The sequence below is a fragment of the Nannospalax galili genome, unplaced genomic scaffold, assembly GCF_000622305.1.
Source record: "Nannospalax galili isolate Female #2095 unplaced genomic scaffold, S.galili_v1.0 scaffold85, whole genome shotgun sequence".
In the NCBI taxonomy this organism is placed as follows: Eukaryota; Metazoa; Chordata; class Mammalia; order Rodentia; family Spalacidae; genus Nannospalax; species Nannospalax galili.
In genome coordinates this window covers 11,799,576-11,820,978 of record NW_008358866.1, presented here as the reverse complement: position 1 = coordinate 11,820,978, position 21,403 = coordinate 11,799,576, and the positions used below count along the sequence as shown (strand labels likewise).

At 36.1% G+C, this 21,403-nt stretch overlaps 1 protein-coding gene across 7 annotated transcripts in view; it reads right to left on the bottom strand.

The window, feature by feature from the left end:
* Ppp1r9a (protein phosphatase 1 regulatory subunit 9A) overlaps positions 1-21,403 on the bottom strand; it is a 337,004-nt gene that overhangs the window by 99,716 nt on the left and 215,885 nt on the right. For 5 of the 7 annotated variants that reach the window (XM_029558368.1, XM_008822569.3, XM_029558366.1 and 2 more), the window contains exons 5-6: positions 15,418-15,522; positions 4,963-5,098 (exon numbers count right to left, since the gene is read on the bottom strand). In XM_029558368.1, coding sequence (XP_029414228.1) covers positions 4,963-5,098; positions 15,418-15,522 — 241 coding nt within the window. Of the gene's footprint in view, positions 1-595; positions 659-4,962; positions 5,099-15,417; positions 15,523-21,403 lie in introns of all 7 variants that reach the window. The other 2 variants (XM_029558365.1, XM_029558364.1) reach the window with 1 other exon arrangement.

Below are 21,403 nucleotides of genomic sequence, written 5' to 3'. Positions count from 1 at the left end.
TTTTGCTTTCAACTGCTACCTGTTAACAGAATCATTAAAATATATATTCATGGAGGTAGCTACTTTAAATTGCATCCAATACTTTAAAAGATTCTGAGACTTAGTGTAATATTATTATGAAATAAAATTCCAGCAATAAAAACAAATGACAAAAGAAAGAATTAAATTATATCTTAACAGAGGAGACTTTAGTTTTTGGAATAATGATTAATCATGTTATGAACTGCTACCTAAAGAAGGACTGAAAGACTTTACAATGTAATAAATATCACATTATCAAAGAGTCTTTAAGGAAGCCAAATGATCATATAATGTTAAACATACATGTAAAATTACTCATTTAAACATCAATGACCTTATCTATTTTCTTATTCAAAGAGGTGCAGCCCCAGTTCATGCTGCTTACAGTCTGAGCCCCACAGTTCAAACTGCATAATGTTCTTTGAAAGAAGACACTCATAAAATACAAACAGACTGCATAAAATAAGATCAAAATTATACCATCTTACCACTAACAGGATAAACACTGACAGTTACAGATTATAATGGGAGATTAAATGTTATTAACAAATTCCAGTTGAAAAAATTACCATACCCCTAGAGGTTCATGGCATATTGCTGACTGTCTGGGGGGTTTAAAGAAATCCTCCATGGTTACCTTTCAGATTGTTAAAAGAAAAGAAAGAAAATCAAATGAACAGTAATTCTATTAAATCCAGAAATACAATCACTTATCACAGATACAGGCGGTTGTAAAATTTTCAACACTGGGATTTCCATCTCCCCATTCTTTATAGGACCCCCGCCCCCTTTCTCTTCAGCCTTCAGAGATAGCCAGTTGTACTTATGTTTTTCAAATTAGAATGGCTAACCAGGAGTGAATGGAAGCAGAAACGCAAATTCAAATAGAACGGACTGTTTGCTTATTTCAAACTCTTCTAGCTTAATTATTTGGAGTAAAACAGAAGAAGCAGAAATTTAAACAGTGAGAACTACCTATACACTTCAAATTCTACTAGAGCACAACTCAGAATTTCCTGACGCATTAAAGCTGATGAATGTATGAAATACATGGTAAGATGCTATTAAACTTTTTCCTTATCTACTCCTTCACAGAGGACCAATGTGCTTTCACAACTGCAGGAAATATTTCTCACACCAAGATGTTTTCTCCATAGCCAATTCAAACAACTTGTCAATGTGATGAGTTCCAAGTTAAAATCAACTTTGGATAATTTAATCAAAAACAGAAGTGCTGTACTCTTCTGTAAGCTAAGTGCTGGCTTTAGAAGCCTGCTAGTTGAACTTGGTTGCTCTGTGTGTAATCAGAAGTTTCCCTGGCTGTATCCAGGGAAGGTCACAGGAGATGTTAGCAAATAAAATGGTTTTAAATTTGAAATCACAAGATGATTCTGTAAATTATAAGAGAAACGAAAAGTCAAGTACTGATTACACATGTTCAGGGCCTGTTCTAACAAAGATATGCAAATCAATAAACTGCTCAATTATATATGAAATTTAATCAATTATCAAGGACCATCTAACCATTGGATATCCACTTTGGTCCTTCTCATTTCCTTTGCCTCTTGGACATTTTACTTTTCATTAACAGAGAATGAGAGTAAACAGAAAATACAGAGATAACACTCCAACCCATCAACTTAATATTTGGTAGTATTAATTAAAAATTCTGAAATAAGTGACAACATTGGAAGTTATAACATTAGAGTGAATTTTCATTATTTGTTCAGCTTTCATCTCTCCTGTGCACAGAAAATTAATGGTTGGTTTTGCCTGTGCCTGTGGGAAGGCACTGTGGAACACACAAGAAAGGGAGAAAACACAACTCAGAAAGGAGGATGGGAGAGAAACCCAAAGGAAGAGTCTTTGATTTCAATAAAGTGCAAGTGACTTGAGTACCTCAGTAGCAAGCATCTGATTTCTATTGTTACAGCTTGAGAAAAGAAGAGAACATCTATAGTAACTTAACTTTTTTGTAAAACATTCCTGTACTCAATTACTCTACTCTTTTTATTGTATGATGATACTTAGTATAAGTCTTCAAGCATTCAATTTGCCTATTTCTAGAAAACACAGAACAAAGGCTCACAGAACCTAAGTACTCTATGAAATCCCATCACTCAGAACAGTAATCCTCTCAACATGTTTTATTGCCCAGTTGTTTGTGTGTGTGTGTGTGTGTGTGTGTGTGTGTGTGTGTGTGAATAGGGACAGTCATCCAGGGTGTTGTGTGTACTCCATTCAAAAAACAGCACAAGGCATTGTGAGCTGAAGCTTTGGGGTCAGGAAGACCACCCATCTGAACTCTGTTAACTACTAGCTGAACAGCTACAAAAATGGCTACTGGATTTGTAGGGGAAAAAAATCTCTTCCAATTGCTTTAGAAGTTAAATGAAATCACACAGGAATAACTCATTACAAAATTACTGAGCCTGACTTTTACTTACTCCTCTTACCCCCCAAAATATCTGCTCAGGAGACAGTGCACTCTACTTGATTTCCAAAAACAGGCAAGCAAATAAAACCCACACTCTTCTACTTGGTATATGAGATGGCATGTTCCTCAGTATAAACATTCAGCAAAAAACTAGTTATTCAAACTATGAAATTAGAGGCAAATCATCTTTATTTCATTAACTTCTAGCCTGTGTTTCATAGGGCTATTCCTCCTCTCTCCCTCTCTCTCTCTCTTCCTCCTTTCTTTCTCTCTTATACATAGAGATGGAGAGAGACAGAGAAGGAGGGGGCAGGGAGAAATGGAGGGAGGGAAAAAGGGAGGGAGAGAGGGAACGAGGGAGGAAGAGAGAGGGAAGAGGGAGGGAGGGAGAGAGAGAGAGAAAGGAAGACCCTGAGACTCTAGCTGCTCATGTTGAAATTTGGGGGAATAAATGTGAGCAATTCCTCGAAATACCTGGAAGTATTTGACATGACTGGATTATCTTATTGCCTGCACCCTTACAAAACATGTTGGTTTTAACTGAATAAACAAAACAAAGGTCTTGCTTTGGTAGCTCAGGTTGACCTTGAACTCAAGATCTTACCACCTACCTTTGCCTCCCTAGTGCTGGGATTTTCTGCCTGCTACCACACCTAATTCTGAACCAGATGTTTGGTTTCCTGTGTATGGAACAGCAGAGAGAAGTGCTTGAGATCTAGGCTTGATCTCTGGGCTCTAGGCTGAGGACTTGGTGACATACAGATTTAGCTGGGCCTCCTCCTTTCCCCCTACTTGATGTCTCTGTACTCCCCTGATCCTCAGATACAACGTCTATCAGAGTGAAGAGATAAAAGTCTAAGCCTGTAAGGGAACAGTTCTAGAATCTACTGTAGGCTTATAGCCAAAGCAAACTGATGCTTCTAATTGAACACAAAATTCTAGAGTAGAGGAATAAAAACTAGGCCAAAAGCTTGAGGAGATCATGTGCTTAGTTAAAAATTCAAAATAACATATTTTTAGATGTAGTATTTCAGTGTAATTAGAAAATGCTGACATTTCAGATGTACTCCACAAGTGATAAACAGAATTCCAAGAGACTACTTCATTCACAGAAAGCTTTCTAATATATTCTTCTTTAATTAAAAATTAATTGAAGCCAAGTATGGTGGCCCACACCTGTAATTCCAGCAGTTGGAGACTAAAGGAGAAGGACTGAGTTCAAGAGTAGCTTGGGCTACATAGTGAATTCTAGGTGAGCTTGGGCTATAGAGCGAGACCGTGCCTCAAGAAACAAACAAAACAAAAAAATTAACTTACATGCCATTTGCAGTTTTTTACTATAATAAATGGAGAATGCATTCTCATTGTACTACAAACATATGGAAACAATATATGTTTGTGTTAAACCATCCTAGATTAAATATATATGTAAAATATTTGAATGTCCATTTATTAATCTTTTTCTATGTCCTGGATAAAAAATTTTTTAAATTGGAATAAATAATATATTCTGATGAGCAGAACCTGAAGATATGAAATTTCACTATGCTTACATTGGCTGACATCAAGAACATTTATTTTATCTGAATATTTACGAGTTTATGAGGTATGAAATACAACTAAATTGTTGATGAATCTTTTGCATTCCAATATGAAACATATGTGCATTTGAGTGTGTCTATAATAAAGCATGTTGTCCCAGTTCATCAGTGTACATTTGGCATTGACATTAGAACTAGATCTGCATCTGTGTTACATTACAACACAGAGGGTTCCGGAGAGCCGTTTCCACTTGGGGCTTAGCTTCTACTCATTTACTTGATCTTCTACAGAGAGCAGGATGTAAAATTATTCCAATATGTATCTATGCCATGGAACATGTGCTAGTGGAAAAGCTTTGCTCTGCATCATGTTAGCACAAATCTCAGTGAGCACATCCAAAGAACTTTCTCTCCTGGGGGGAGAGAAAACCTCTGGAAACCCTCAGCCAGCTCAGCCAGCTCAGCCAACTTCAGCTTGTGTTCTCTCTCTGCCCCCCCGCCCGTTTGTCTGTCTATGTGTGTGTCTGTGTGTTTTCATTTAAATGTTTACTGATATTTTTAAAAGCATTAGATGTCATTGTAGAACATTTGGAAACGACTGACAAAAATCTAAAGCAGAGAGAAGAGCACCTGATTCCAACAATACAAACACGCAGTATTGATACTTTGGTGGACTATTCTTTGCTCTTTTATTTCTATGAATTTTTTAATAGTGTGGTAAAAAGTAAGAATGATTTGTTTCCAAGGTCTTCAAAAACAATATTAAGAGACTCCATGAATTGGTTCATGAGTGAGTACCAGAAGCAAGTGACATTTCTTCTCCAAAAGATTAACTTTTAGCTCACTGTAGACAATAGCTTCCTTAAAGAAATCTGGAAAGAACCCACTACACAGTAGCATGAGAGCTGCACCTGTGTGCAACATGGGAGAAGTGGGTGTCAGCAGAACATTAACAGCCCCTACCTCATCGTCGTCAGCATCATACTGGGCATAGTGTTGTTCCAGCAGCTCTCTCTGGCGTCTCTCTTGTTCCAGGGTCTGGCTTATCAACTGGGCAACTTCACTCACTTGGCCTGGTTTTTCTCGCCCAATAATGAATCTGTGGAAAGGTTAACAGAGACTAATGTGGTCATGACTCTCCACCTAAAAAAAGTGACCAAGCAGAGTTGCACATTTAGAGACAAAACACAGTACAACCCATGTAGTGCTGAGAGGGAGAAGAGATTAGCTTGGCCACAGAAATAACTTTACAGACAGACCTCATCAAGGAAAGAGAAGGGATTAAAAGTAAAAGAGCAACCATGAAGAATTAACACTCCTGGAGAACCATAACAAATATACTGAATCCTGCAGCATTTTATACCTTAGATGCCTTAGAAATGGAAGCAAACACATTGTTTCCTGTACCCATTGAATTTAATCATTTCCATATCAATGGAATCCCACCATTACATCCCCCAAACTGTTTGAAAATAGTTTGCATTTTGCAGTAAAGCCTAACTTGGATGATTACTGGAGGAATGATTACTGATTTTGCTAAATTACTAAGACTTTGGTGAGGAGGGGAAATAAATGGGTTTTGTTGTTGTTTTTGTTTGTTTTTAAAAGGACAATTTACAGAAAAAAATGGTATACTAATTCACTTTTGTGGGGGGATGATATAAAGAACAGTGTGGTTCAAGAAATGAAGGGGCAAAGGGAAAAGATCTGTTGATATTAATTCCTATAAGAAAATAAGACTAAAAAAAAAATAGGGAAAACACCCTAAACCACATTACCTATGATCAGCCCTTGTCAGTATATGTTATCCAATAAGAAAATTTGAATTCAAATTAATATATGATTCTATTTTTCAAAAAATACACATAATATGTCTTCAGGATATAGTTTTTAAGTATCATTTAGCATCATTACCTTGAATGTAATTGTTAATCTTTCCACACTTAATTGATACCATCTTTGAAACAGTATGTTGTGTTATTCAATCCATCTTAAATCTCATAGACAATCATTTTCTACACAAGCACACGGAAGATCAACATTTTTATATTTTGATGTTACTAAGTAATTACTTAGTTTCAAAAAGACAGTTTTGAAGTTAAGTTTGGGTGGTCATTATCTTATCTACCTTTGGGAATCAAGTGTAAGAAGAATACTGCGGCTTTTCTTCACCAGATGTAATTTATACACAATAAAAAATGTCTTTTTTTAGTTGAGATTGGGCATGTTTAGGGTGGTACAGCCTTATAAAATGTCTGTTTTAAATGTTCAGTAAAAATGACAAATTCATAAGTCTGTAATCATTATCATAAAGATCAAGAGCATTTCTATCAACCCCAAATATTTCCTCAGCCTCTTTCCAGTAAACCTCTTCACCCTGGCTTCATATTGATCTTTTCTGGAGTTTCATTCAAATGGACTCACAGAGTGTCTGGTAAGCATTTTACTGTACCAGGCACACTATATTTGGTTGATGTATTCTTCTATTAATAGAGATTTAGATAAAATTGGGGTATTATTCTCCATTGACAACTAACAGCGGAATCGAGTCACATGGTAAATGCATGGCCAACTTTTCAGGAAACTGCCAAGTTGTCCTCTGATGCAATGGGTATCATTTCACATTCCTCCCCACAATGCACGGGAGTTGCAGTGCTGTACCATCCTCACCAACATTCAGTGCTTCCTTTTAAGTGTCAGGCATTTTGGTATCAACACCTTCATAATCGACAATATTGTTTCACGCACTTGTTTTCATTTATAGTTCTGCCTGCATAAAATAACTTTTCCAAACATTTTGTCCATTTCTAAAAATCAGTTCTTTATTTTTTATTATTGAATTGAAATGTTTTGGATGTATATTCTTGTCTATATACTCTGCAGATATGTACATATACACAACTTACTTTTATTTATTATCCTCTCTCAATTTATACTTTCTCATTTCATTTTTTCAAATTATGTCTACGACATTAAAATTGATGTCTGTAAAAGAGAAATCTGTTTCAATAGATGACCATATATAATACCATGTGGAGAAAATGAATTCAGACTTATTATGACAATGTTGGCAGATCTCAGTATCAATTTGCCAGAAAAATCATACACACATAAGAACTGCTGATGATATACTGAATAGATTTTAATGAATAAACTGCTCTGGGAACTGCACAAAAAAACAAAAATATGACTTTCAAGAAATTTTAATTCATGCCTCTTGCTCTCTACCTTAGAAATTTTTCCCTACCGCATTATTAACACTTTTCTCCTATTTCTTCTTAAAGTTAAATTTAATTTTCAGACATGATGTGTCATAAGGGTGGTTCCCTTTTTCCCCCAAACAGCCAGCAATTCGACACCATTTGTTAAAAAGACTATTCTTTACAACCACTGAATTACTTTAATACCTTGTTAAAAACCAGTAGATTCTATGTTTCTGAGATGATTTCTATTCCACTGATATGTACTTATACTAGTATGACACTTCCATGATAGTTACATAGCAAAATTTGAACTAGATGATCTGAGTTCTTCAACTCTGAATGTCTTTATTCCCTCTGCATTTCCATATATTTTTAATGAGTCTTATCAGTTTCTAAAACCCACTAGGGTTTGATTTGGACTTGCTTTTTTGTTTTATTTTGTTTTCTGAGACAGAGTCTCCCTGTAGCCCCAGACAGCCTGCAATTTGCTATGTAGTCCAGACTGGTCTTGATCTCACAGAGATCTGCCTGCTTTTGCCTCCTGAGTGCTGGGATTAAAGGTATGTGTCACCACGTCCAGCCCTGGAATTGCTTTGAATCTATAGATCACTGTGTGAAGAAAGGGTATCTTAAACAGTGTTAACCCTTCTGAAAATCTAGGAACATGGTGTATCTTTGTGTTTATTTAGATCATTTCTTACAGGCCTTAAATAGTTTTTCTTTTTTAAACTTATCTCTAACCAGTTCATGTTTTCTGAAGTGACTGAAATATGTTTGAAATTTTAGAGTGCTGAAATATAACTGAATCTTAAATACTGCCTTGTCTTCTATGATTTAGCTAATCTCCTTCACTTACAATTCCTATGCGTTTTGTATTGGTTTGAAGGATTTTTCTACACAAGACTGTACCTACTATAAAGAAACACACTTTTCTTTCTTTCTTTCTTTCTTTCTTTCTTTCTTTCTTTCTTTCTTTCTTTTTTTTTGTCTCTCTCTCTCTCTCTCTCTCTCTCTCTCTCTTTCTTTCTTTCTTTCCTCTTGTTTGTTTCTTTGGTGGAACACGCCTTTAATCCCAGCACTCGGGAGGCAGCGGCAGGCAGATCTCTGTGAGTTTAAGGCCAGCCTGGTCTACATAGTGAGTTCCAGGACAGCTGGGGCTACAGGGAGACCCTGTCTCAAAAGACCAAAAAAAAAAAAAAAAAAAAAAGTTTACAGTAGGCATTCTATCTTTTCCCTTTATATTCTAAAATGAGAACTCTAAATTGCCAACAGATACACAGGGCGATTTAATTAAAATATATTGTGGTCTCTATGGTCAAAGATACCTAAACTGTTAAATTAATCTTGTTATTTACTACTGTTTTGAATTAATTAGGTGTTTGGTAAATTTATGTTTGTATATCAGAAATTATGCCTAATGTTATACATATAAAGCAATTTTAAAACCTCATATCCTAGAACAGTAGTTTTAGACAAGTGTAGACCAGCCTTTGTAGGTGTTATAAATGTACTTCAGGGTTAGGCTTAAGGGACTATCATTCATCTACTATAACATGACACCAACAGAAGTAGTTCACGTACAAGACGTATATTAATGAAAAACAGTGGGCAAGCTCAAAGCAAAAAGTTTAATTCAGACTTATTTAAACCATAAATTAATTTTAATTTTAAAAGATTTTACGTAAACACTATATTTACAAAATTTCCACCCCTCCCATTCCTTCTTGAACGCCTCCCATGCCTCCACTCCTGCCTCAAATTTATGATCCATGGAGTCCAATTAGTGCTGCTGGTATGTGTATGGGTTTAAAGTCAACAACTTAGGCTTGGGTAACCTATCAGGGGGCTCGTCCCTGAAGAACACTGATTCCCCTCTCTGTCAGTAGTCACTGACTCTCTGAAGCACTTCAGCTAGGAATGGGCCTTGTGAAAATTTCCTTCATTCATGTTTGATCACTTAAGTGATAAATTCATTGCTTTCATTTGCAAATTACATGGTTTAACAGTTTTTCCTAAGAATGGAGAAGTTTGCTTTTTTAAGAAGACAATTCTGTAAATTTTCTCAATGTACTTGATAGAGAAAAATGAGGTTTAGAAACTGTCTTCTTGTCAAACATTTGAAACTACTGTTGCTAATTTTCTAAGGATGAATGAAAGCTCTACTTAAGAAAGTCTTGGGACTGAAGAGATGGCTCAGTAGTTAAGAACACTGGTTGTTCTTGAAGAAGACCCAGGTTCAAATCCCAGCACCCACATGGCAGCTAACAACTGTCCGTAATTCCAGTTCCAAGGGATCCAACAGCCTTTTCTGTCCTCTGAGGGCATTGCATGACATGGGTGCACTTACTCACACATAGGCAATACACTCATACACATAAAATAAAAAAATAATAAATAAAATATTAGAAAAAGAAAGTCTTGTGAGATATTTCAATGGAAAATTACAAAAGTATCAAAACAAACTATAATATACTAGATATAATAAATTATAATCACAGAATATATTATAATAATTCAAACTCTTATATGATATATGTTCTTTCAATCTTAAAAAAGTATTCCTAGTTCCATCAACTAGAATTATTTATGATGATAAGACTGAAAGAAACTGAGTTGTGCATAATCAAAATTTCAGAGCAAATAATGACTGCCCCATACTTTATAAAATCATAAAGACACTGTTCCTTAAAAATCACGGCTTTCTGAATTTAACCACATAATTAAACATAGTGTATTATTTGTCCAGTGCTAGTCTAGATGAAGAATTACTTTATGATTTGGTGAAATGGAGATGATTTGCAATTCCCTATAAGATAGACAACCAATCTCATGAACTATTCTAACTTTTACACGTGTTAAAGAACACAAGCCTCTTCATCCAGGTAGCTTATTTGAACCATGATTGAGTATCCAGCTGCATATATCTTTACAACTTTGTAATCCAGCATGAAGTGTGGTACAGATTTTTTTGAACAGAACACCATCCTTGAAAGTATGACCCAGAGTAAAACCACACAAAAATGGAAACAAACAAACTTCTGTCTCTGCCTTATTTCCTCATGTGAAAACTGGTTTCTAAGCTCACAAGTGTGAAGGAGTGATTAGATAATAAAACATAGTGCACACATGAAAGGATTGAGGTGCACTAATCATCATGACCCAAGCAATAGTTTTGAAAAAAATCGAACACTCAAATTGCCTTTCCATACATTTCTAAGTAGTTGGTCTGTTTTAAGCTTCATTCATAAATATGTCATATTAGATTATAATACAATCTCGTAAATACAGAATTCATAATAAAATGTCAAATTTAATATGGGCTATTGAAACACTGTCTTAAAAAAACGAAGAAGATTGTCGGGTGTGGTGGTGCATGCCTTTAATCCCAGCGCGAGGGAGCCAAAGGCAGGTGGATCTCAGTGAGTTCAAGGCCAAGCCTGGTTTACATAGGGAGTTCCAGGCCAGCTGGGGCTTCAGGGAGACCCTGTCTCAAAAAGACCAAAAAAAAAAATGAAGAGGAGGAGAGAAGGAGAAAAAAGGAGGAGGAGGAGGAGGAGGAGGAGGAGGGAGGAGGAGGAGGAAGGGGAGGAGAAAAACTTTCCAAACTCTCTTACAAAGTCTGTGACTTCCAGGTGGGCTGTGACTACAAAGACCCTGTTAAAAAAACAACCAACAAAAAGATTTAAACCCCCCCACACACAAAAAAATCCAAAGTGCCCTTGCTCTATTTTATTTCCATCACCAATGAATGAATGCTCAAGTTGATCTATATTGGTTCTCAATGTCAATCCTTCCAGTAGCATATAGTAGTTTCTTACTGCTGGCTAATCTGTAATCCCCTAATGATTAGTGATGCTGAGTGGCATTTCACCTGCTCAGAATCTGAGTTTTTTGCTGAGCTGTTTCTCTTAAGTGGTTTGTACATTTTTAATAGGGTTGAATAAAAACTATACAGTTTGGCTAATATAATTCTATAAATACTACAAATGTTGACTCTTAATTTCTTCTCTAGAACTTGTATACAAATATCAGAAATCAATTTATATATTTTTAGTTTTTAATTTAAGAACATTTTTTTAAAGAAACTTTTTAAACTTTAATGCAGTTTACCATTATTTCCCATTACACTTTTTCTTCTGTTTAAATTTAATTAAGCCTATTTTAAAAACTCTTATTGTTTTAGAAGCTGCATTTTAGGCCTGAGAGTAAACATGAATTGATTTTTATATGTGCTCTGAGATGAGGTTCAAGAGTTTTTTGTTTGGTTTTTAATCAGGGTATCCAATGTTTCCAGCACTATTTGGTGAGGACACTCTAATTTCTTCCACTGAACTACTTTTTTGCTCCATGAAAAAATATGAAGTTTATGGAAGTCTATATTGCAACAGTATTCAACTCCTTTAGTTCGTAACTGTTCTTATATCTAGCACCAGACTGCCTTGAGCAGTATCACCTTCAGACACTGAAAGAAAGTCCTTTAACTTTCACCTTTGTAAAAGTGACTTACAAAATAATCTGCTGAGGTTCTGGAGGGTAATATTTAATATCAGATTAATGGGGAAAAGTGAAAGCTTATATTCTGATGCATGAATGTAGTCTACTTCTTGACTCATTTACGTTGCCTTTGTTTTCTCTCATCTGTTCTTTTTGTGGATTTTGGATTTTAGGGGTTCTGAAATTATACCAAGGCCTTGTGCATATTAGACAGCACATTTCTGCAATTCTAGTTAGGAAGCTGAAGTAGGAGGACTGTTATGAGCCTGAGGCCAGCCTGGGCAACACTGTGAGGTCCAGAGTAGCCTGGATTATACAGTGACACTCTGCCTCAAAAACAAAACAAAACAAAAACCCCATACAAAAACAAGAAGCTGCATATTAATGATGTCTTCATCCATACTATGAATTTAGAAAGTCAGGGATAGCCATTCAAATCTTAACAAGACGGAGCACATGAAGAAGAAAAACTGATTCTCCAAACGTGGGTAAAGACACAGGAATTCACTGTGTAATTCTGACATATCTAAACACTAGAATATGTTTTTTTACATTTCAAGAAATGAATAAAAATCTTAATCTCTAATACTTAAGATAATCATAATCATGTTTTGATTTTCTCATTACCTCTAGCTTCAAATTCTTCTCCATTTCTGGGTCTTTAAAGTCATTAATTCTACATATTCTTATTAGATCTTGATTGATAATTACAAGAAATCAAACTAAACTAATTTTTCTGATAACATCCTTAGTTGAAAATAACTTTTAATAATGATTTAATGAGACTTGTAAATCTCTAGCTAGTAAGAAGGACAGAATGGGTTGGGCATATGCCTGTAATCCTAGCATTTGTGGGGCAGAGATAAAAGGATGACCACAAGTTCAAGGCCAGCCATGTCTAGATAGGGGCTCCAGGCTAGTCTGGGTACATAAGGAGATTCTTATCTCTAAAAATAAAAAAAAAAATAAGCAAAATAAACAAAAGGAAATACAGAACTGCACACACAGACACAAAAGTATGTGTGCACACATGTGTGCATGTGTATGTGTGTGTGTGTGTGTGTGTGTGTGTGTGTGTGTGTATCTCCCTAGTTTAAAAATACAGGTTTGGTTTTGGGTATTGTTTGTGAATTAATATTTTATAAAGAACTAATACAAAAAATGTAATTGGAAGATTCAAATATCATTCTTAGAAAGCTAAAATCAAGAAAGTACTTTCTCTTATAGTCAATTAACTGAAATTTTTGGTTATATAACTTTAGTTATTTAAGATTCTGGATTAAGTAATTTGGGAAGAACAAAGAAGTCTAAAAGTAAAAAATTTTGCAAAGTGAATGGGGAAAGTAGATTGCTCTGCCACCACAAGGCAAGCATGATTTGAAAGTTCAGTACTATCAGAAATAGGTCACTAGGGAGTACGGGACCAGGGTGAACTTCTAAAGGAAAAAGGAGCTATGACATGTTCAAGATAGGCTGGTTTTATACAGAAAACAGTATTTGAAACAGAACACAAAATCAGAAAGAAAGGTTCAGGAATAATCATAAGTCATGACCGAAGGATGGTGACTGCTGTACGATCACAGTAGAGCATGAAAACAGAAAGAGGCCAGAAACAAGATCAGGTGATGAGAGACCTCCAACAACAGGCCCAAGAGCTTCTAAACAGACTGTAGACACTGAAAGTGGAGGAGTTGAGTGTGATGGATGCAGAATGATTATTTCTACTCCTCTGTAGTAGTAGGTCTACTAATCAGAAATAAAACGTCAACTCCTTTTTCCTTAAGAGTACTTCATACTTTTGGAAACTGCAATTATGTTCCTCCACTAGAGATGATTAGGAGAGAATGAAAAAGAGAGAGTGATAGGAAAGAAACCAGCAGTGGTGGTTTCAAAGAAAATGTCCCAGAAGCTCCAAGTATTTGAATACTTGGTCAGCTGGTGGTGCTGTCTGGGGAGATTTGGGAAGTGTGGCCTTGCTGGAGAAAGCAAATCACTGGGGATGGGCTTTGAGGGTTCATAGACCTGTCCTATTTCCATTTGCTCTCTCTGCTTCCTGTGCCTGCTTCAAGATGTGAGCGCTTAGCTTTCAACTCCAGCTGCCTCCTGCATGCCTCCCCATCCTTAAACTGTAAGCCCAATAAACTTTTTATTCTCCAAGTTGCCTTGGTCATGGTGTTTTATCACAGCAACAGAAGAGTAATTAATACACCAGTTAAGAAGATACTTGTCATTTCTACAAGTCTTGAAATGATAGTACAAAATGACATGGCCAATAGTCAGAAGGGAAACAGAAGACAGGTATGATTTAGCATCCCTATAGACTCCCCAACTCAGAAATGTTCCTAAAATCTGAATGTGTCTTATCTAATTTTTTATTTTGTCTTAATGTCTCATGAGCAGCTTCAAAACAAGTCCTGTACTGATTAAGAAGAGTACTGTAAGGAATAGCACCCAGTAGTCTGTAGAACAGCAGTCACACTTACTGAGGAGTTCACCCATGCAGGTCCAAGGGCATCAGGTTCGAGGGCATTAGCTCTGAGGGTATCCTCACATGGGCTTTTGGGAAGTCTTTTAAATTACTGTATCTACTTTCAGGAGAACTTTGGGTATTGTAGAAACATCAGACACTACCTACATAATTTGTTTAGGTTGTATTCCTTACCCCATCTCTTCAGCATCAAATGGTACATTCCCACTGAAAAAACTGAAAACTGGGACTAATGTTTGTGCAACGTCCTATATGATGCAAGCAAACTCTGCTTCTCTGGTCACAGAAATGTCACCTTACTAGTATTTTCCTAAAAGTTGACAGTTTGATTTTGGTGATAAGAATACTAAACAGTTTTCACAATTACATCTAGTAAAGGTTATCTTCCTAATATGCTCATTAATAGGATCTTGTCAAAATATAAGGCATATGTAATGCTTTTTAAAAATGTAATCTTTGACCAAATAAAACTGATTTCAAATTCTGACCAGAGTTGGCTCAAGATTGCTTTCTTATTCATTAAAAAAAAAACTGGGGTTGGAGAGATGGCCCAATGGGTAAGAGCCCTTACTGCTCTTGCAGAGGACCTATGTTAGGTTCCCAGCAGCTACATGGTGGCTAACAACTGTTCATAACTCCAGTTCAACACCCTCTTCGGTACTACACAGGCATTGCATACAGGGTGCACTTACATATATGCAGACAAAACACACACACATAAACAGAATAAAATTAATAAAAAGAAATTATAAAAAAAGAATTATAATTTTCATAACCTCAAGACTAGGTATAAATTTCAAGGTCTGAAAGATTGCACCCTCTTTCCTATTAAGTTAGGAAAGTGACAATTCATCAAAGGCTGTCCCTGGCTTTAAGATAAACAGATTTTAAAACTATACTGCCTCAAGTGACTCTACCTACTGGTATAATAATACATACCACTGATATATGTATAATTATTTCAATTTTCATTTTTCTGAAACTAGTTTAGCTAAAGGGACTTGAGAACTAAGTATTTATTGAAATGATAACTAGAAATCTTATCTTCTTCATAAGTCTTACTGTGTTAGCAAAAAGACACACTAACATAGCTAGGTTACTGGATATATTGATTCATACTACTTTTAGTGTTCAGATAAAATTTTCATTGTATTTATAAATTTTTACAAGCAAAATTAAAATCTAATAAACTACAAAGTGACCAAGTTGCTCATTAGGAAACCATATATTTACCTGACGTTGCCCTTGGTATTTCGGAGAACTGTTGCAGCAAAATTCTGTGTGACACCTACCAAGCTGATTCCATCCACTTCCACAATCTGGTCATTGACTTGGATTCTGTAGGAAAAAGAAAGACAGTATCCACAATGAACTTTTCTGACAATGCATTATCCTTTCCAATACATAACTTTAAAAAATATTTGATTTTAGGACATTATTATTGACCCCAAATTTATCTTTCATATACAATAAGCTCCAGACCTTAGTCAAATGCATAATAGATTTATAAAACTGCTTTTCAAGATGGTAGAGAGAGCTCAGTTGGTAAAGTGTTTGCCTTTCAAGTACAAGGATCTGAATTCAATACCCCAAACTCATGTAAAAAGGTCAGGTATGGTACTGAAGACTTGTAACCCCAGGCTGGGGAAATGGACACAAACGAGTGCCTTGCTGGCTGGCCAGCCTCATTTACTGGCTAGTTCCAAGTCAGTGAGAGACTCTGTCACAAAAAGAGGTAGCCAGTCTCTGAGGAACAAAACCCAAGGTTGACCTTTTAGCCTCCACATATGTGTGTGCACGCACACACACACACACACACACACACACACACACGTGTATATACATACATACAAAAAATAAATAAAAATTTCCCTGAAAGCTAGAAATAAGGACCACTGAATGGATTCCGTTTATCATGCACATTCTTATTACAAAAAAGATAACTGCAAATGTATGGCGTATATATAGAACTCTTTGCTTAATTAATTAGAATTTCCTTGAGCCAAACATCTAGTCCCACATCAGTACTCTCCTTCATAAGGTAAGACATTAAGAATTGTGGGGAGTGCTTCCCACTCAAGTGGAATGCTCGTGGTACGTAATGCTCTCATGTGTGATAACTGTATATCCTCATATATACACAAAGATATGTCCAAGTATTTACATTTCTGAGACACATACTGCATTACATTGTTTAATAGGAAATACTTCAGAATTTACACTCATCAATATTTGAACCATTTCTTTCTAACAAAATGCATTACAGAAAAGAGGAAGCCCCTTTGTTGTCTTTCTTTCTTAATTTTTTTTTCTTGTCTTTTTAAGACAGGCTGTCCCTCCTGGAACTCACTATGTATGTAGACCAGGCTGGTTTGAACTCACAGAGATCCACTTGCCTCTGCCTCCTGGGTGCTGGTATCAAAGGCGTGCGCCACCACGCCCAGCCTCCCTTTGTTGTTTTTCTAGCTTCAGCAGAGATAACCACATACTAATTTTTGTGTTTAACTTTTCTACTGATTTTTTGGAATAGGAATAGTAGGCATCCATGAAAAGATCTGTGTTTGCATGTTTTCAAAAATTACAGAGCATCTCTTCTTACAGTTTAGTTTCATTCACTCAGTCTTTGTAAACTTGAGTTTTTTTTCTGTGGCAACTACAACTCTAGACAACTGATTTTAACAATATTATCTTTTATACCTGTATCAAATTACACTTACCTCTTTTTGTAGATAGATGTGTCATTTTCCACTTTAGCTATTATAAGCACAATTATAATAATCAACTTGATAAATGCAAACTTACACACATATGTGAGTTCCTCCAGGCCATATATGAGCCTAAGAATTTCAATCACATTAGAGATTAAATCTACATGAGTCAAGAATACTTAGTATTTTCAGATCCTTTACATACTGTCAATCATGTAGTTTTATAGCTAAGCAAGAGGTATTTTATATTAATTTATTAGCCTGCCTCTAGCTACTGAGTTCCTTAGATAAGGCCAGGGAGGTAGATGTGCTGAGGATGGAACCCAAGGCCTGAGGCATACTAGGCAAGCTCTCTATCACTTGGGTACATCCCTTTCTGAAATATCTAGCTCTCAAAAGTCTCTCTGAACCACATTTATTATCTTGCCAGTTTCTGAACTGATTAAGAAAATGAATAAAATCTTTGACATATGTTTATATTCGTGAAAGTCATTTTAAAATTGAGCACTCACTGTATTTGAATACCACATTCTGAAGGAGTCACTGATATGACCAAGTGGACTTACAAAGTCAACCCAATTGCCACACTACAGAAAGGCACCTGAGTGCTTAAGCCCTTGTGGTGGTTTGAATGAAAATGTCACCCCTTGGCTCCAAGTGTTTGGACATTTTGTCCCCAGATGATGGCGCTGTTTTGGGAGGTTATGGAAGGCATGGCTATCCTGGAGGAAGCATGTCACTGGGGGTGGGCTTAGAGAGTTCTTAAGTCTTGCCAGATCTCCAGTTGCTCTCTTGCTTCCTGTGCCTGTGTGATGATGTGAGAGCTTAGCTTCTGCTGCTCCTGCTCCAGCCACCTCCAGCCACCATGCTTCCCTACCATGACGGGCTGCAATTCCCCTGGAACCGTAAGCTCAAATAAACTCTTCTTTCTATAAATTGCTTGGGTCAGTGTTTCTATCACAGCAACAGAAAACTGACTAATACAGCCCTGTTCCCTTCATCTCAGACTTCAGAATGACTCTCAAGAAAAAACAGAACTTTTCTTTGCTGCCATTCAGGTCTGCTAGCACTTTGGTTTTCTTTCTTTTTATTTTTCTCCCTCTATACTTTGTGCTCCCCACCCCAGTTTTTGCCATTTGGCTAGTTCTGAAACTAGTTTGTACTGACGATGATGGTGGTGGTAGTGGTGGTGGTGGTGGTGGTGGTGGTGAGATTGATGACTCCCTTGAAAAAGCAGCAGTGATGGGATCATATCTTTTAATCTTACCATGGAGATCTCTGTTGGATTATAAAGCTCTACGACCCCTCACTTGGCAGTTAATAAAGAAGGTGACCTGCTGCCCTTTTAATTTTCTTTCTGTATTTATGAGCTCAAATTATTTCACAAAACATTTCATGGCTCCCAGAAAAGGAAAACAGATCACTAAAATGTTGATTTATGAGATTTTGTTTCTTTGAAAAATTAATGTGTTGCTAAGGTTGCAAAACTGAAGCTATGAATTCTATTATGTTATGTAACTGAATATAAGACCCTCTCATTATATGACTACTGATTAAAAATTATAAATTCTCTAAAATTAAGAATATTTGATCTAATTGGTTTATATACTATAAGCAATTCATGAATCTAGTATTATAGTATCTAATAAAGGTATGCATGTATTAGTCACTTAAGGAAAATCAACTTTCTTACAGAATCAGAACCCATATTAATGTAACAAGGTTGAATCTTTATATAAATTAGCAAATTTAATCATTTTGTTCTGAAATACATAGTTATGCTTCTTCCATAGCTTTTTTAAAGATATGGGTTTGCATTTTCATGAAGTTCACTAATACAAACTTCCTAAAATTCTGAGGATTAACTGATCAGATAAGTTAATAGTATCCATATATAAGATTGCCCATGAAACCACTATTTCCAAGATTCTTATTTTTCTTTAAAACCTTGGTCACACTACTCTTCTTCTTAACTTAAAATGTTAAAGTGTTACTATAATTTTGCATTATGATAATTGAAGGCTGCATCCTTGCCACTTTAAGAGAACATAGGGGGTTAGGAAGATGGCTCAGCAGGTAAGAGCCCTTGCTCTGCAAACATGAAGACCTGAGTTAGAATTCTTAGCACCTAAGTAAAAAGTTAGGCATTGTTGCACAAACCTGTAATTCCAGCAGTGTGGGCCTAGAGACAGGCAGTTCTTAAGGGCTCGATGGCTAGCCAGCCTAGCTGAAACTGAGCTACAGGTTCATCGAGAGCTCTATCTCAAGGTGATGAGGTAGAGAGTGATAGAGGAAGAAACCTGACATCCTGCTCTAGCCTCTGCATGATGCAGATGTGTGTGTGTGTGTGTGTGTGTGTGTGCATGCACACACAGACACAGACACAAACATAGACACACACACGTATGTGCACACACACACAAATGAAAAACAAAGTGCATGGCTACACAGAATATTTGCTAGTCAGCCAAATTGCTTGTAAATGACAGGTAATTCAAATTCCTGTTTCCTAGGGCTGCTTAGCTAGAAGTTAATTGACTCCAAGTTAATATGAGTGATTCACCATTTGCAGTATTAGAAAAACTACAGTGTTAAGAAAAAGTATAATTATGTAGGTAATAGGCTTGTTTTGCTTTTCAAGAAAAAAGGATTGTAAATTAGTTGTAAAGTACAAATTTTCAGGAAATTAAAGAACATAATGAAGTGTAAAATGAGCGTGTGTGGCAAGACAGAGGAACTGCATGGAAAGTCCAAAGACACGGTTTTTATTCGCTTTGGATTATAACATCTGCTACCAAAGACAGTCATAGAATTGGCTAAATTTTCACAAAATTTGGTTTTGAAAATCTTATAAATTAGAAGACCAGAGAAAAAAATCATTTATTGTCAAATTTTAAGTTAATGTAAAAGTAGAATTTAATTATCTCTTTATTAAAGTAACAATGGAAGTATTAGGTGGGTTCGATTTTGTTTTGGCTGCTGTTGTTGCTGGGAATTGAGACCAGATCCTTGGGTATGCTGAGCAAGTATGTGCCACCACTGATTCACAACCCTGGTCCTCAATGGCCTCTTAATAAAGGGTTAGTATGTATCATCAGAACTTCGTGGGTCATTTGTATATGTTGATTTGTCATTCCATTGATTACATATTTTTTTAAAAACATTAGAAAAGAGCATAACTTTCCTATATTTTTATCATTCCTTCTTCTACTCTTTAAAGTTAATACGCTTTATATTCTAGCACAGTTTTATATTCACAATAAAATTGAGTAGAAAGTACAGGAGCTCTCCTGCAGTCTCTGTCTGTACATGTACACACATGCACAATCTTCCCAACCAGGAACGTTGTATATCACATGCTACAGTCAAATACCCACACAGCCACATCTTTACCACCCAAGTTCCTGGTTCATAGGAAAGTTCACTTCTACTGCTGTTTTGAAAGATGCGTGATGACACATAACCACGTCACATAGGAAGATTCCACCCATGCTCTACTCATTCCCCCTGTCTCCACTTAATCCCAGCAATTGATGATTCTTTTATTGTCTCCAGGGTTTTGTCTTTGCTTGAAGTCATTATCATAGGGTTCAGATATGCAAACCTTTCAGATCACGTTACTTCACTCAGTAGTATGCATTTAAGATTCCTACATGTCCTTTCAAGGTTTGATTGAATCATTTTTTTCCTAAAGATTTATTTCATTTTTAGTTATGTGTATATGGGCCTCTGTGGGTGCATGAGTGTGAATGCCCACAAAAGGCCAGAAGAAAGCATTCCACCCCTCGAATGTGGAGTTACACACAGTTGTAAACTGCCTACCGTGGCTGCTGGGAACTGAACTTGGGTCGCCTCTTAACCGTGAAGTCATTTCTCCAGCCGCACCCCCCAAGTCATTTATTTTAACACAGAAAAAGATTCCCTTGTCTGCATGTACCAAAGTTAGATATCCAATCCTGAAGGCTATCTTGGTTGCTTGCAAATTATGATAATTTTAAACAAAGATGATAAAAGCATCTCTTGTGTGGATTTATGTACAGACTTTTTCAACTGGATCATATGGTTAAGAGTATAAAAAACTCTAACACTGTCCTCCAAAGTGTCTATAGCACTTTATATTTCAAGAAGCAATGAATTCCTGTTTCACATTTGTGTCGACATTTGGTGGTGTCAATATTTTATATCTGGGCTATTCTAATAAGTGGGCAACAGTATGCTTTCACTGTCCTATTTTGCAAGTCCCTAATGAAATATGATTTTGAACATCTTTCTATATGTTTACTTTGCTTCTATATGTCATCTTAATTTGGGTTATCATTTTTTATTGTTTAGTTTTAAGACTTCTTTATTCTAAGTAACAGTCCTTCCATCTTTTCAAATATTTTCTCCCAGTCTTTGTGACTTGTCTTCATACTTAAATGGTTTTCTTTTGGCTTTGTTTTTGTTCGCTCCTGCATACGTGCTGGGGGAGGCATATCTGTGTATCTGCGTAGGCATATATGCAATGGCAA